Source organism: Oncorhynchus gorbuscha, linkage group LG18 (genome assembly GCF_021184085.1).
Source record: "Oncorhynchus gorbuscha isolate QuinsamMale2020 ecotype Even-year linkage group LG18, OgorEven_v1.0, whole genome shotgun sequence".
NCBI lineage: Eukaryota > Metazoa > Chordata > Actinopteri > Salmoniformes > Salmonidae > Oncorhynchus > Oncorhynchus gorbuscha.
The window spans coordinates 32,247,753-32,263,495 of NC_060190.1; the positions used below are offsets into that span (position 1 = coordinate 32,247,753).

Sequence of the window (15,743 nt, forward strand, 5' to 3'; positions counted from 1 at the left end):
AAATGAACGCTACTTTATTAACATTACTACTTCATACTGTTGTGGCTTGCTAATTAACATCCCAGTGAAAAAGCTTTTGCATATGGCTGCCTCCTTTCAGGTCTAGGCCATGCATAAAAAGTTTTGTCAAACAGGTTAGCGATGGTGAATGGGGAATTCTCCTCTGGCTTTCGTAACATTTTTTCGATGGTTGGCCAGGTGCTTTGAAATGGAGGGCATGCTTATCAAGAATGCCCTAGAACTCGGGTGACATTGGTGACACTTTTTTTTTTGATTGCTCCTTCTTCTGTTATTGTGTTCCTCAGCCAACTAACACTCAAGGGAGGTGGTTCATAAAAACGTTCATGATAACTTATCAGCCATTGTAAATTAGAGGGAATAAACACAGCAAGTTGATATCACAATTAATGTAGAGTTATATGGAGAGTAACATTAAATTGAGAAAAAGGTGCTCTGTCTCTCTGTTAAATATGCACTACTGTAAGATATTTTAGTCATACTACACTTAGTCATTTTTGTCATTTTTGAAGCATCTGCATGACCCTCGTTGACAGTATACTACATTTCCCAGGGTGCATTTCACCTCCCAGGATGCAATGCACTGCCCAGTCTGCAGTTCTCTTAGCTGGCTAGCAAGCCCAGATGAAGCTTGTCATAAGTTATAAGTGCAATTTACATTACGATTGTAATCATATTATAATGCTTGCATCAATATCATGCTGTATACATGTTAATGGCATTGTCACCAATCAAATGCATTTCACAAAAATAATTCAAATTTAGATGCTAATGAATGCTAGACTTAAGTTACAGTATCTGTTGGTTAGCTAACATGCTAGCTAGCTAGCCCGACTGCTACAGCTGTAAAAATAATAATAATGTTTGCAACAATAAGAGCCAAGTTTTAAGCTTAGCGACTGTCTTAAGGATCGGCATTCCGTCAATGGGACCGTTGTAAATCATGCAGCTCCTTGAGTCACAAATGCAGATTTTAGAGAAACAACAAATGTTGGTACATTTTAGTGTCACATCAGCTGAAAGCTTACATTCTTGTTAATATAACTGCACTGTCCAATTTACATTAGCTATTGCTGCGAGAAAATGCCATGCTAGTGTTTGAGGAGAGCTCCTTACAACAAAACACTTTTTTCACATCGATAGGTTTGATAAATTCACCTCAGAAGGTGAAATATGTACTTACATTCTGAAATCTTGCTCTGATTTATCATCCAAAGGGTCCCAGAGATAACATGAATTGTTGTTTTGTTAGATAAAATCCTTTTTAAAATCCTGAAAAGGTCCATGTAGCATGCACAATTGATTTTGTATTATCACTTGTTCAATTTGCAAAGAAAGGAATCTGTGAAAATCTAACCCTAAACATAGTTTCAACCAGTCAAATCACAGTCGTATGTATTCCTCAGAGATCCTAGAACGTAACCAGACATCACTATATCATTAGGGGTGTAGTATATCCTATAGGACACAAAATTTGATGACACAGTCGGTCTTCATTTGATCTTTGTCAAATAAGCACCAATCGGTATCAATCAAAGCTAGCTAGATAGCCAATGAGCTGGGCTTTATGGGAGAAACTTGTGTGCCTTTTCCTTTTGGACAAAAATTATATGAATATTCAGAGTTATGAAAACGGGTTATTTTGCAAATGTTTAACTTATGATATGGCTACTAATAATGGAAAAGTTCAATCAAAGTTCAAGTATACCGATTTGATGATATTCTTGCAGAAAAATGTAATATGAATGCAACTGTCTCCTTCACGATTTGCCAAATGTACCTGGGTGACTTCACACTAAATGTCATGTAGTTTGCTCATACTTCAAGTTATCCATCTGAAACGTTGCACATACACTGCTGCCGTCTTGTGGACACCATCGGAATTAAAACCAGAGTGATTTCTAGAACTGGGACCTTTCTCTTGCATTTCAAAGATGGTGGTAGAAAAAAAAACTTTTTTTGTGTATTTTCTTCTACCAGATCTATTGTGTTTTATTCTCCTACATTCAATTCACATTTCCACAAAATTCAAAGTGTTTCCTTTCAAATGGTACCAAGAATATGCATACCCTTGCTTCAGGGCCTGAGCAACAGGCAGTTATATTTAGTTTGTCATTTTAGGTGTAATTTGATAAAAAGGGGGCTATCCCTAAGCAACCATCCACATAAAATGTAGGCCTGAACCACATTTATTATGAAATGTACAGGCAAATCACTGTGGAATCCTGTCTCTCATGACTTGAAGACTGTGTCTTTGATTCTAACATTAACAATGCTAGATAGCCAAGTAGCTTACCCTGCTGCATCTGAAATAAAGTGGTTTTAACATTAAAAGCCAAATACAGCCTTTGCACCTGTTGAAGGCAACGACCCAACAACACTGTAGGCCTATTGGAACGAATAAAAGTAAGATGTTTCTTCACTTTGAAAATGTAGGCTATTTGGAAAGGCCAAGGGAGCTGCAACTTTGTTGGTGATGGTGGTTTTGCCGAATGGAATCATGGGTGTTTGATCCTTGAACAACAGAAAAATATTGGAGTAAGCTGACCATAAATATCATTCTATAGGTTTTTGAGTGCCTATTTAAAATATTTACAGATGTTATTACACCAAGACAACCAGAGCAACATATACAGTAGCATGGAGTTCCAATATGATCAGAAAACTACAGATGGGTTGTATCGACAGCTGAAAATGACTGTCCATCATTTTTTTTTGTCATCTCGGGGATCCTACTCCGGTTTTGCCCATTCTAAACAGTCAATAGACATGAAATCATAGATGTGCACTAAAACAATGTAGGGCATCACTAAATACTTCATAGTAACAACCTAAATGTTAGTGTTGGAGTTGCCCTATAAGAAGTTAATCTCTGAGGGATTCTTACACAGGCCATATCAGGATCATCTAAGAGTTGCTTTTAGAACCTAAAATCTTAGATTATTCCAAATGTCCTCTCTCTCTCTGTGTCATAGAAATGGAACAAGAATATCTCAATGATATAGGCAAGCGCCACTATTATTTCCCCTTATTTTCCAGGTTTTTCTATCAGCTTCTTGGCCACTGCTCTCCCCCCTTCCTCCCCTCTCTATCATTCTCACCTTTCTTTTATAAGCTGGCTTGATGCTGAGGTGGGGTTTCAATTCCACCCCTGTGCCCACAGGCTCCAAACCTGGCCCAGTTTGGGGATACACACACTGGGTGTCTGATTAAGATAAAGAGGGTGCATGTGTGCGTGTGCACAGAGCTGGAATAGGGTGGGAGGCCTGTGGATGGATGATTTGAGGCCGAAGGGGCAGGCGATGGGTTGTTCTCCCCTGGGCTCCACGCAAGGCTGGGTTTGTGAAGGCAGACTGTGGGAGGTTTACACACCAGTGAGAGATGAGAGCGATAGAGGGGGAGGAAGGAGAAACAGAGACGAAGGGAAAGAGGAAGGAAAGAGAAAAATACAGGAATCATAGGGCTGCTGAGTGTGCCCTGATGCTGAATTGATGTGAATATCAGAAGTGAAATGGCATTGCGGTGGATAGGCATAAGCAATTCCTCCCAAAGTTCAATTCTCCCCCAAAGTTCAGTGTCTGGGTTATGGTATCACTGAGTGTACAAAATGTTAAGAACCCCTTCCCCCGTTTGCCCACAGAACAGCCTCAGTTGAAAGTTAAGTTAAGGTGTTGAAAGCTCCCCTCCAATGCTCAGTTGTGTCAAGATGGCTGGATGTCCTTTGGGTGGTTGACCATTCATGATACACATGGGAAATTGTTGAGCGTGAAAAACCCAGCACCATTGCAGTTTTTGACACAAACTGGTGCGCCTGTCACCTACTACCATATCCCGTTTAAAGGCACTTAAATATTTTGTCTTGCTCATTCCCCCTCTGAATGGCACACATATACAATCCATGTCTAAATTATCTCAAGGCTTAAAAATCATTTTTAACCTGTCTGCTCCCATTCATCTACACTGATTGAAGTGAATTGAACAAGTGGCATCAATAAGGGATAATAGCTTTCACCTGGATTTACCTGGTCATGAAAAGAGCAGGTGTCCTAAATGTTTCTTACACTCAGTGTATAAATGACTAGACAATTCAAATTTAGGAGAATCTCTTATATAACGGTTTAATGTGATTTATAGCAACCTGTTAATGTTTTATACACTCAATGTATATGCCTGTGCTTTTGTGTGGAGTGTGGATCTTTTTGGACCTAAGCAGATGCTTTTAACTCAAGAAAGAGACACGAGAAAAAATGTCATTATTACACTATTACAAGACATCTTTCACTAGCTAGGTTTCCATCCAATTGGAGACAGATTTCCATGCCAATATGAAAACATCTGCATAAAGATAACTTTTAAAATTTTCCACCAAACGGACTTGTTATGGATAAAAATGAGATGTGTGATGACGTACAGATAGTTTTGTCACAAAAACTGTTGCGTTAAATAGAAAATGTGTGAAAATGTGTCTATTCTTGGCACATGTATTATAGCCAACAGCTCACAGATATAATGCAGTACATTTTGGGTAGTGTAACTTAACATAATAATTTCACTTATTTGAACATTCTGTCATAAAGAGCACATGCTCAACATTTTCCCATCTCAAGGGGTTAAAAATAAAAGACTATAATAAATGCCAATAAAGTTCCATTAGATTAACAGGGTTGAGGCTTTCATCTTAAATCAACCATAAATCTCCTTGTGACAGAGGGATGGAAGCTTGTTGTGTGCAATGGGGAGAGGCAATTGAATGTAAGCTTAACAACATTTTTTGAATTAAATATTTCTAGCCTATCTATGGATAATAGAGTTGACATGTTATATTCGACTCGCTCAATTTTCCACCACAAAACACAAGAAAATGACCAAAGGGAGCAGAAACAGGTCACCTGCTTTAACACTGATTTGACGATTATGTTAATTGTTTCTTTTGAAATCACCATATTAAAGGTGAGATTTCAGTACATGTAACAGGGTTGACCTTAAAATGGGTTGACCTTAAAATGAGGGACAGACGTAAAGAATCACAAATCACATGAAATAAATAATCTTAAGAAATTACTTTGTCAAAGCAAGAAAATAACTAGGGCTTTACAATGATGGAAGAAATGTAGGGGTTAAGTTGGTAAAAACCTTCCTAAAAGTATTTTTGGCACTTTAGCAAGTCTTTATTCACATTTTTTTTAATTATTTATTTAATTTTCCATGTGGTCTATATTAAAGGGCACTTCAATTAATATGATAGGCTTTTTCTGCTTAAAATATCAAAGGGGTGCAAAATGGACTCGTGGAGCTACCGAATGTGTACAATTCACCTCCATTTCGTTCTCCTGATCATTCGGTCTCAAAATCTAGGGGATTTACGGTAGTTAATGGTAGTTTCCACCAATACCAGGGATTTAAGTTAAAGGTAGTTGCCACCAACGTGGCAATTGACCTGTTAATGAGGTTTCATTGAGCTGCACGTTTCGTATGTGTATCTGTGTTAGTGAATAGTCCCCGTGATATGCAACTGTTCAGGGAAGTCAGGAACCAATACACGCAGTCAGTCAGGAAAGCTAAGGCCAGCTACTTCAGGCAGAAGTTTGCATCCTGTAGCTCCAACTCCAAAAAGTTCTGGGACACTGTGAAGTCCATGGAGAACAAGACCACCTCCTCCCAGCTGCCCACTGCACTGAGGCTAGGTAACACGGTCACCACCGATAAATCCATGATTATCGAAAACTTCAATAAGCATTTCTCAACGGCTGGCCATGCCTTCCGCCTGGCTACTCCAAACTCAGCCAACAGCTCCGCAGCTCCTCGCCCAAGCCTCTCCAGGTTCTCCTTTACCCAAATCCAGATAGCAGATGTTCTGAAAGAGCTGCAAAACCTGGACCCGTACAAATCAGCTGGGCTTGACAATCTGGACCCTCTATTTCTGAAACTATCCGCCGCCATTGTCGCAACCCTATTACCAGCCTGTTCAACCTCTCTTTCATATCGTCTGAGATCCCCAAGGACTGGAAAGCTGCCGCAGTCATCCCCCTCTTCAAAGGGGGAGACACCCTGGACCCAAACTGTTACAGACCTATATCCATCCTGCCCTGCCTATCTAAGGTCTTCGAAACCAAGTCAACAAACAGGTCACTGACCATCTCGAATCCCACCGTACCTTCTCCGTTGTGCAATCTGGTTTCCGAGCCGGTCACGGGTGCACCTCAGCCACACTCAAGGTACTAAACGATATCATAACCGCCATCGATAAAAGACAGTACTGTGCAGCCGTCTTCATCGACCTTGCCAAGGCCTTCGACTCTGTCAATCACCATATTCTTATCGGCAGACCCAGTAGCCTCGGTTTCTCGGATGACTGCCTTGCCTGGTTCACCAATTACTTTGCAGACAGAGTTCAGTGTGTCAAATCGGAGGGCATGCTGTCCGGTCCTCTGGCAGTCTATGGGGGTGCCACAGGGTTCAATTCTCGGGCCGACTCTTTTCTCTGTATATATCAATGATGTTGCTCTTGCTGCGGGCGATTCCTTGATCCACCTCTACGCAGACGACACCATTCTATATACTGTCGGCCCGTCATTGGACACTGTGCTACCTAACCTCCAAACGAGCTTCAATGCCATACAACACTCCTTCCGTGGCCTCCAACTGCTCTTAAACACAAGTAAAACCAAATGCATGCTTTTCAACCGATCGCTGCCTGCACCCGCATGCCCGACTAGCATCACCACCCTGGATGGTTCCGACCTTGAATATGTGGACATCTATAAGTACCTAGGTGTCTGGCTAAACTGCAAACTCTCCTTCCAGACTCACATCAAACATCTCCAATCGAAAATCAAATCAAGAGTCGGCTTTCTATTCCGCAACAAAGCCTCCTTCACTCACGCCGCCAAGCTTACCCTAGTAAAACTGACTATCCTACCGATCCTCGACTTTGGCGATGTCATCTACAAAATGGCTTCCAACACTCTACTCAGCAAACTGAATGCAGTCTATCACAGTGCCATCCGTTTTGTCACTAAAGCACCGTATACCACCCACCACTGCGACTTGTATGCTCTAATCGGCTGGCCCTCGCTACATATTCATCGCCAGACCCACTGGCTCCAGGTCATCTACAAGTCCATGCTAGGTAAAGCTCCGCCTTATCTCAGTTCACTGGTCACGATGGCAACACCCATCCGTAGCACGTGCTCCAGCAGGTGTATCTCACTGATCATCCCTAAAGCCAACACCTCATTTTGGTCGCCTTTCGTTCCAGTACTCTGCTGCCTGTGACTGGAACGAACTGCAAAAATCGCTGAAGTTGGAGACTTTTATCTCCCTCACCAACTTCAAACATCAGCTATCTGAGCAGCTAACCGATCGCTGCAGCTGTACATAGTCTATTGGTAAATAGCCCACCCATTTTCACCTACCTCATTCCCATACTGTTTTTATACTGTTTTTATTTATTTACTTTTCTGCTCTTTTGCACACCAATATCTCTACCTGTACATGACCATCTGATCATTTATCACTCCAGTGCTAATCTGCAAAATTGTAATTATTCGCCTACCTCCTCATGCCTTTTGCACACATTGTATATAGACTCTCCCTTTTTTCTACTGTGTTATTGACTTGTTAATTGTTTACTCCATGTGTAACTCTGTGTTGTCTGTTCACACTGGTATGCTTTATCTTGGCCAGGTCGCAGTTGCAAATGAGAACTTGTTCTCAACTAGCCTACCTGGTTAAATAAAGGTGAAATAAAAAATAAATAAAAAAGTGTTCAACATCTGTTCTGGGGCGGCAGGTATCCTAGTGGTTAGAGTGTTGGGCCAGTAACCGAGCTGACAAGGTAAAAATCTGTCATTCTGCCCCTGAACAAGGCAGTTAACCCACTGTTCCTAAACCATCATTGTAAATAAGAATATGTTCTTAACTGACTTGCCTAGTTAAATTTAAAAAATACAATGGGAATCACAGCTCAAAGCTGCCCAAGGACACGAGCCTATGAGATGAGCTAAATATACTCGCTTTGAGGCAAGTAACACTGAAACATGCATGAGATCATCAGCTGTTCTGGACGACTGTGTGATCAGGCTCTTCGCAGCCGATGTGAATAAGACCTTCAAAGAGGTCACAAGGCTGTATGCTCAAAATGTGATTGAGGGTACAGTAACCAAAAAAGATTGAGAACCACAACTGACCTAGTAGATGCCATTTGGAGAGCAAATGCCCTCACTGCTTTTGGGGTCAATCGTTTTTTGAAGTGTATGAAGTACTATGACTGAAATGTCTGAACCCATTCCCATTCTTCTCTTGTGCTGTCTTGTTATTTCAAACCCAAATCCACTAGAACAGGGTTAGGCAACCCTGTTCCTGGAATGCTGCAGGTACTGTAGGATTTTGTTCCAACTAGGCACCACACCTGACCAACTGAGCTAATTGATCAGATCAGTGATTTGCCTAAATTCAACACAACTGGTCAGGTCGTTTAAATTAAAAACATGAAGTGCCTGCGGCACTCCAGGACCAGGGTTGCCTACTCCTACACTAGAACATGAGGAGAGTGATGGAAATCACTGTGTTGGGACAATATAATTGAATAACTCTCTCTGTCTTTTCAGGAAACCAAAATCAACTGTGTGCGACTGGCTACTAAAGGTATGAGAACATTTTTAATATGTCCCATGCATAGGAAATACATTACTTCATGGATTAAAGGCCCAGTGCAGTAGAAATAAACATTTATTGTGTTTTATACACGAGGTTGGAATAATACTGTGAAAATTATGATAATGCTCTTTTAGTGTAAGAGCTGTTTAAAAAGACTTCCTGAAATTCCAGCTTGTGGTGGGATGGAGTTTTGGTCTGAATGGAGACATCACCGGGCGGCAAATTGTTTTATAGACCAGTAAGAAGGATAGTTCCAAACCTTTCTGCAAGTTACAGTTTCCCCACCACTCCCAGACAGTCCGAGCAAAATTCTTGTTTGAGAAATTGCTCTTTACTAAGAACCTATTTTTGTTTCTTTTTGACCATTTTAATTTAAAACAATCACAGTGAGGTACTTAATTTTTCTACCCGGAAATGATTTAATACTGAAAATGGCTGCATTGGACCTTTAAAAAAATACTCATAGCGTCATATTTAGTTAAACTGTTAAATGCAATGAAATCAGAGAGATGCATATCTAACAAGTCAACTGGGCCCAATGAATGTTACTTGTATGTATTGAGAGCGCTACACCTGCATAGAAGTAGACTGTCCCTATTTTAAAGGTATAAGTGACCATAAGCCCCAAACTCTTGTCAGTGTTGAACCTGCATGGTTTTCGATCTATACACTCCAAGATTCTGCACAGCTTTTCATTTTCTCTCCATTCCGTTTATTTTCTCTAAACCATCTTTATAAAAAGAACACATTTAGGATCAGTAGTATCGAAGGACAACCTCCATTAATGTAATTGATGGTGAAAAAAACAGTTCACCCACAGAGAATACCATTTCATTATTCTGTTTTCTTTTCTTCCCATTCCCTAATTTAAGTTGCTGTTTATCTTTTTAGACATACTGTACATACATTTTGCACAGACAATATTCTTTTGATGTAGTTATTGATTTTCACATTATTTTTTTTGTCTAAGTAAAATATTTCTCATCAGTGGGCTCTATTTTTTCTGTTCTTTTCTCTCACCATGCTCCTATTCTGAATTGATCTCTTTACTGTGTTTGGAGTCTACACTTGTTGACACACTGATTGCATGACTGCTTTGGAAAGTACATGCTTTAAACTTTGTGGCCCTTCATCTCTTCTAGTACGAATACACAACTTGATTATTTCAATATGATTGTATTTGATAGTTAAATACTGTATAGAATCTGTATGGAAATTTGGGGGTCATAATTGTTAACATGGAATTTGAGTTTCCTATATGATAAACCATGGCAATGTTGCTAAGATTGAAGCTGTCCTAATATGGACATTGTAAAAGTTTAGAGATCTAATTTTGGATCAAAACTCCCACAAAGTTCAAACATTTTTTATTTTTTTACTCCATCTCCTATTTTTCTTCTTCCAGTCAGAATCAAAGGTTAATAATATCAATGCTTTCATTCCAATGTCCCATTCACGTGCACTGAGAATCAAACCTCGAAAATATTCCTCTAAAATAGATTTATGGATCCGAAGATGATATTAGGAACACTTCTACTACTTTTCCATTTTCCGTTAATGGAAGCTATCCGACTCTTGTTGAAATTCATATATTCAGCCATCTATATAATCATACTGCCCATAGTTTTCTTCAAAATGTTATAGCAATATCACTTGAATTTTTACCTACTACTGTGATTAATGTTCAATTGAAACAATGAAGGCGTCTTTTTTTTAGACAATTTTTCTTTGTTTCTTTCTTCTTTCATGCATGCTAACCGGGAACTTTAAACCTTGTTCTTAGTGGTAATAGGTAGGGGACAAAATACCACGCCGTACATACTTGTCATCCCCAGTGAAGGTGATTATTGCTCCATAGCCAGATTTCTTTCTTCTGTTCTTTTATATACATTACTTTGTTTGTATTTTTTATTTTCTCTCTTTCCTCATCTTAATGCATTTGTTTGCATGTCTGGTCCACAAAAGTGTAGCTGGCTATCATTGATTCCATTGAGACTACTGTACCTTGGTGCCCCAAATATGTATGGTTATCGTCCCTCTTATTATTTTCATTGTTTGTTACTATTTTGACAATCCCTGAGATTTGTTTGATAGTTGTCTTGTAGTTTTGCTCATGGACTTAAGCTTTTTAAACTGTATTGAATGTGCATCTGTAATCCCAATACATTTGGTAGAAAGTGGCTTAAACACAGATCTGACAAACATTTAGATTTTTTCATTCACCATGATCTCTCTATGATTGATTGTTATTTGTCTCTTCTTAAGTGGCAAGAACATTATTATACTCGTTTATCATCCACGCGCCCTATTCAACAATTGTTAACTGCAAAGCAAGACCGTTAACTAAGTTATTGTTATTATGCCACAGAGTGCAAAATGTGAACTTTATCTTCAAATGTAACTTCTTTAGGTCTGAATTACTGCAAAGAACGCAAGCCAGTATAATCATTGCTTTACAATAGGCATGAGTTCAAGATGAGCTGTAATATGTCTCTGAGCAAAATATACAAAAACGAGACACACGATGTCAACCCACTCCCTTCCTTTCCAAGTTGAGTCTACATTTACTCACCCAAACATCCCCCATACAACTGTCCTGCACCCTGCCTATGCTCCACACTCACTGTCTGTTGCTGGCGCGCTAACCCCTGAATGGAACGTCATACCAGTTAGAGAGGTGGCTACTCTCCTGTCTGGCTAGATGGAGATCAATGTGCTGTTGTAATGTTCATACACTCCATGTTATACACATCTATGCTATAGTCCACAAGGGATCAAGTTCTAACCTTGTTCATCCATACACTGTCTGTGAATGTCGATTACCATTTAGATGTACCATACAGATTTACAAACTTACCATACAGATTGTATATAGAGTGTTTGCTGCTAGTGTCATGTAATTATGATAAGTTGCTTGCTGTGTGCACTTCAAAAGGTACAATACCTCCTCCACCCCCCCCCCCCAAAAAAAACACCAACCCTTAAACACAGAGTACAGTTCGCTTGCTCTTGAATCAGAGGAAATGCTGTTGTCTCAGTTAGAGGTGCTGCCCATTTTGTATTTGTGTTGCTCTGTGGCACTGTGTTTGGTGTTGCTTTCCTTAGCATCGTAGCTTTGCCTGGGTGTATGGAGATCTTGGAGGGAAATCTGGCAATGTGTTGTGTATGTAGACAGCCCGACCTGGTAGACTTTTCGTGTTGTCTTATGCAAATGTTGCCCGTATAACACTTTGATGAATTTCCATCTACCTCGATGTGCAGCGACAAACCGTTCAATGGCCGTGACTCAAATCGGAAAACAGTTGCTGGAAATCACTTTCTGGTGTCTGGGGAGAAGAATAGCAGGGTTCGGTGAACACGATGACTATAAAGACATTATGGCAAATGAATAGACCATTTCATGAGTAATGCAATAGTACAGAATCAGTTGAATTGATTGTTGAAGGGCATTTATTTTGTATTTACCTTTTAGTACAATCACCCTTTATGTTGAGTTTTAGCTACTATTGGATGATATTTGTGAGCCAAATTATCATACGGAAGTGACCTTAGCAGTACAAAACCTAGCAACCTCTGGGATCTTGGTGTATTGGGTATGATTTTGGTCTGACAGTTGTTCGAGTATTTGTGACAATATGATAGGATCTGGTCTATTTTCCACTATATGACCAGGTCTATAGCGCAGTACCAATGGGCTTTACTTAGTGAAAGAATGATGTAGATGTCATGTTTCTGGACCACCCAAACTTTTTATGTTCAAAGCAGCCTGTTTCATAATAGTGACACTCTCTTTGTTGAGGACAAGCACTCAGTTCAGGATAGAACATTGACCATACGTTATGGTATATATTGTAAATAAAGCAGATAAATGTATGGTATTTCCTTTTTATCCAAACAAAAAAAGAACCCAAATAATGTATTTTAAAGCCTATAAGTACTGCGTGCACTGCTGACCTAAACAAACATTAGTGTTGACATTTTGTTCTGAGGCCTAGTCTTGGTACCATTAGCATTGTACATTGTTTACAGTGCCGATAAATCACATTAATCTGAGCCCATCTGACCCAGCGCTGCAGTGCTCAGATTGTAATCCCATTAGAGACACTTATCTTTGCTGCTCTAATCTCACAGGGCTGCCCCGTCTGCCAGACAATAGCTCCCATGCAGCGCTGTTTCCTGCCAAATCCCACTGCTGCCACCAGTGTCACTCATCCCAGTCTGTGGAATCAATCCATCCATATATGAATGAGATTACGTTTTAATATCATGGGTTTTAGTCATAATTCCTTTTTTATAGTTAACTTTTACCCCAGCCCAAAGTAAAAGGCTTTACATATTTTTTAAAAGTGAAACACCACGTTTGTGGGTGTGCAGGAAAGCACAGTGAGAATTTAATCAGGGGAAGATTATGATTTTTATGATGATGGATCAAGGGTTCTGATTAGGTGTCAAATGACTCAAGTCTTGCGGGAACTCTGCACTTGAAGTTTTGATCTTCACTGTTGAAGCAGGAATTAAAAACACGACATTCCTTAAAATGACAGATATCCCCATAAATGACAAGATGGTATCAATAGAACTTCAGTGTAGATAGTGATTGGGTTGGGTTAAATACGGAAGACACATTTAAGTTGAATGTATTGTTGTACAACTGACTAGGTATCCCCCTTTCCCTAAACTCTACAGCTACACACAAATAGGGTCTTTATTCTATACAGTAAACTGAATGGGGCATTTTACCCATTTCACATTTTTAGGTGAGGTCTATGTAATTTAAATTACAATTACAATTTAAAGTAAAATTGATAACTGTGTCAACATGGTGTTAAGGGATCAGTAAATTGAAGTCGAAAACATGCCAAGGTTATATTCTTAATCTGTTGGTTCAAAGGATATTTTGAACAAAGGCATTTGTAAAAGAGAGGCTAGAAATAAGACACCCAGTTTGTTTGAACATGCCTTAATTGTTTATCAAGTTTGCTCATTCATTTTGGCATATGTACATCTATCCAACGCTATTCTGCAGTAACAGTGGAATAGCTCAGGAGATCCGGCAAGAGTTCTTTCATTGGATTTGAAACAGTCACTTTTCGTTATGTCATTGGAAGTTTGCATTCATCAAATTGTAAATGGCTTTGTTGCTATGTTTCAAAAATATATATATATTTTCTATTTAAGGCTTTTTTTCTGAGCACCCTTCACAAATAAGAGCCATACTTGTATTGATCTTCAACATAGTCAAGATTAATAAGCTACATATACTAATTAGGTCTACAAACATTAATTGATGATGTTTGTTTGGTAATAAAATATAAATGAATGTGTTTCTATAACACCTCAATGCACCTCCTGAAAATAATACCTTGAGTGAAAATATAGCATCTATAAGAGGTTGAACATAGAAGCAGCACGTTGTTTTACTCTAATGTTTCCAAACAGACCGCAACACAAGGGTGCAATTCCCACAGTCTTTTGTATTGTTCAAAGCAAGGATTTGCAGTTGTAGTTGATAAGGTAAGAGTACTTTTGTAAGCTGTGGAAGGCGCTGGAGTCGCTAGCAGTACTATTAACTCACTCAACCAATACATTCTCTCCCTCTCTGTGGTTCACTGTATGTCCAAGCTACTTCAGTCACAACCCATGCTAACATTTTCCTGCATGTCCATCTGAAATCAATGTTTGTTCAACACTAGTGCACTGCATGTCTTCAGTGTGTCATTGTGGTGCAACTGCTGTGTTAGATGCAAAGCCTGTTGAAATGAACAACTCATACGTAACTCAACCACAAGTCCTTTGATGCAAGAGAAACTGACCTTACTCTAACTTGTGTATTTCCAGTCGGTTATTTGCATGTTGATTTTCACCATTCATCTGTCCTGTGTGAGAAGCGCCCTTACACAAGTTTACTGAATCTTTATTGAACTTTGTCTTGTTATCATTTGGAGGTTAGCAGGCAGGATATAGCCAACATGTCTGCCAATACCCTTAACAACAACACTATATCTAATCACCTTTACCTTTTCACTCAAATAATGTCTCCCTTTCATTACTAATAATGATCCTGACATTTCTATGCATGACTTTGTGATATTGTGTGTGTGTGTGTGTGTGTGTGTGTGTGTGTGTGTGTGTGTGTGTGTGTGTGTGTGTGTGTGTGTGTGTGTGTGTGTGTGTGTGTGTGTGTGTGTGTGTGTGTGTGTGTGTGTGTGTGTGTGTGTGTGTGTGTGTGTGTGGGAGGATGGTTGCTCCAGGGTAAACTCCCTCCTCCTCTCTGTGATGTGTCTGTGCCTGTTTATAGGCGCGTCCACCCAGGACTCAGACGCTGTGGAGCCCGAAAAGCAGGTGGACAGCACTGTCAAGATGGCCGGTGTCATCGCGGGCATTCTCATGTTCATCATCATTCTACTGGGAGTGGTTCTCACCTTCAAACGCAGGTAAAGAGCAGTAGAGAAACCCGTAGTGTGTCCCCGATGCAGCAAGTGTAAGCGTAAATATGTCGGACTATATTACTACAGTCGTAACACCATAGTGTGACCCAAATGTCCCATGCACAATATTACTAGATCACTGCTCAGTTGAGCTGAAAATACCATTGGGACTAACTCATAAGGAGGTATGTTTTTAGGGGGGCTTTACAGACATACACAGCTTTCTGTGTCTTGTTCACATGCACCCTGGCTGACTTCCATCACATCTCTGTTTCCGTCCTGTCTCTTGTTTTCCTAAATCACCCTAATCACATCCCCATGCCATTTTTCTATGCTAGGACCCACAGTTTTTATTTTTTGATTTAAAAAAAAATGGTTTACCTTAGTTACCTCAACTTTGAAGTGTCTTAATACCGTACATCATGACCAACCATTTGTCATTGTAGGAGTAGGCTATGCTACTGAGACAAAATGACTTGTATGTCACAATCACAAATATTCTTGGAAATAAACAGGGCAGCAATTTATAATAACTTTCATAAATGAATAAACTATTGATAAATACTATTTGATCATTTCTTTAATCATTTATAAACATTGCATTTTGAATGGCTTCTTCATGAATGTTATTATAAAGTG

General features: G+C 39.6%; 1 protein-coding gene across 15 annotated transcripts in view; it reads left to right on the forward strand.

Annotated features, from left to right (window-relative positions):
- Positions 1-15,743, forward strand: part of ptprt (protein tyrosine phosphatase receptor type T) — a 415,083-nt gene that overhangs the window by 306,856 nt on the left and 92,484 nt on the right. For 9 of the 15 annotated variants that reach the window (XM_046310949.1, XM_046310947.1, XM_046310952.1 and 6 more), the window contains exons 13-15: positions 8,628-8,664; positions 10,460-10,516; positions 14,975-15,110. In XM_046310949.1, coding sequence (XP_046166905.1) covers positions 8,628-8,664; positions 10,460-10,516; positions 14,975-15,110 — 230 coding nt within the window. The remainder of the gene's footprint in view (positions 1-8,627; positions 8,665-10,459; positions 10,517-14,974; positions 15,111-15,743) is intronic. The other 6 variants (XM_046310957.1, XM_046310958.1, XM_046310960.1 and 3 more) reach the window with 2 other exon arrangements.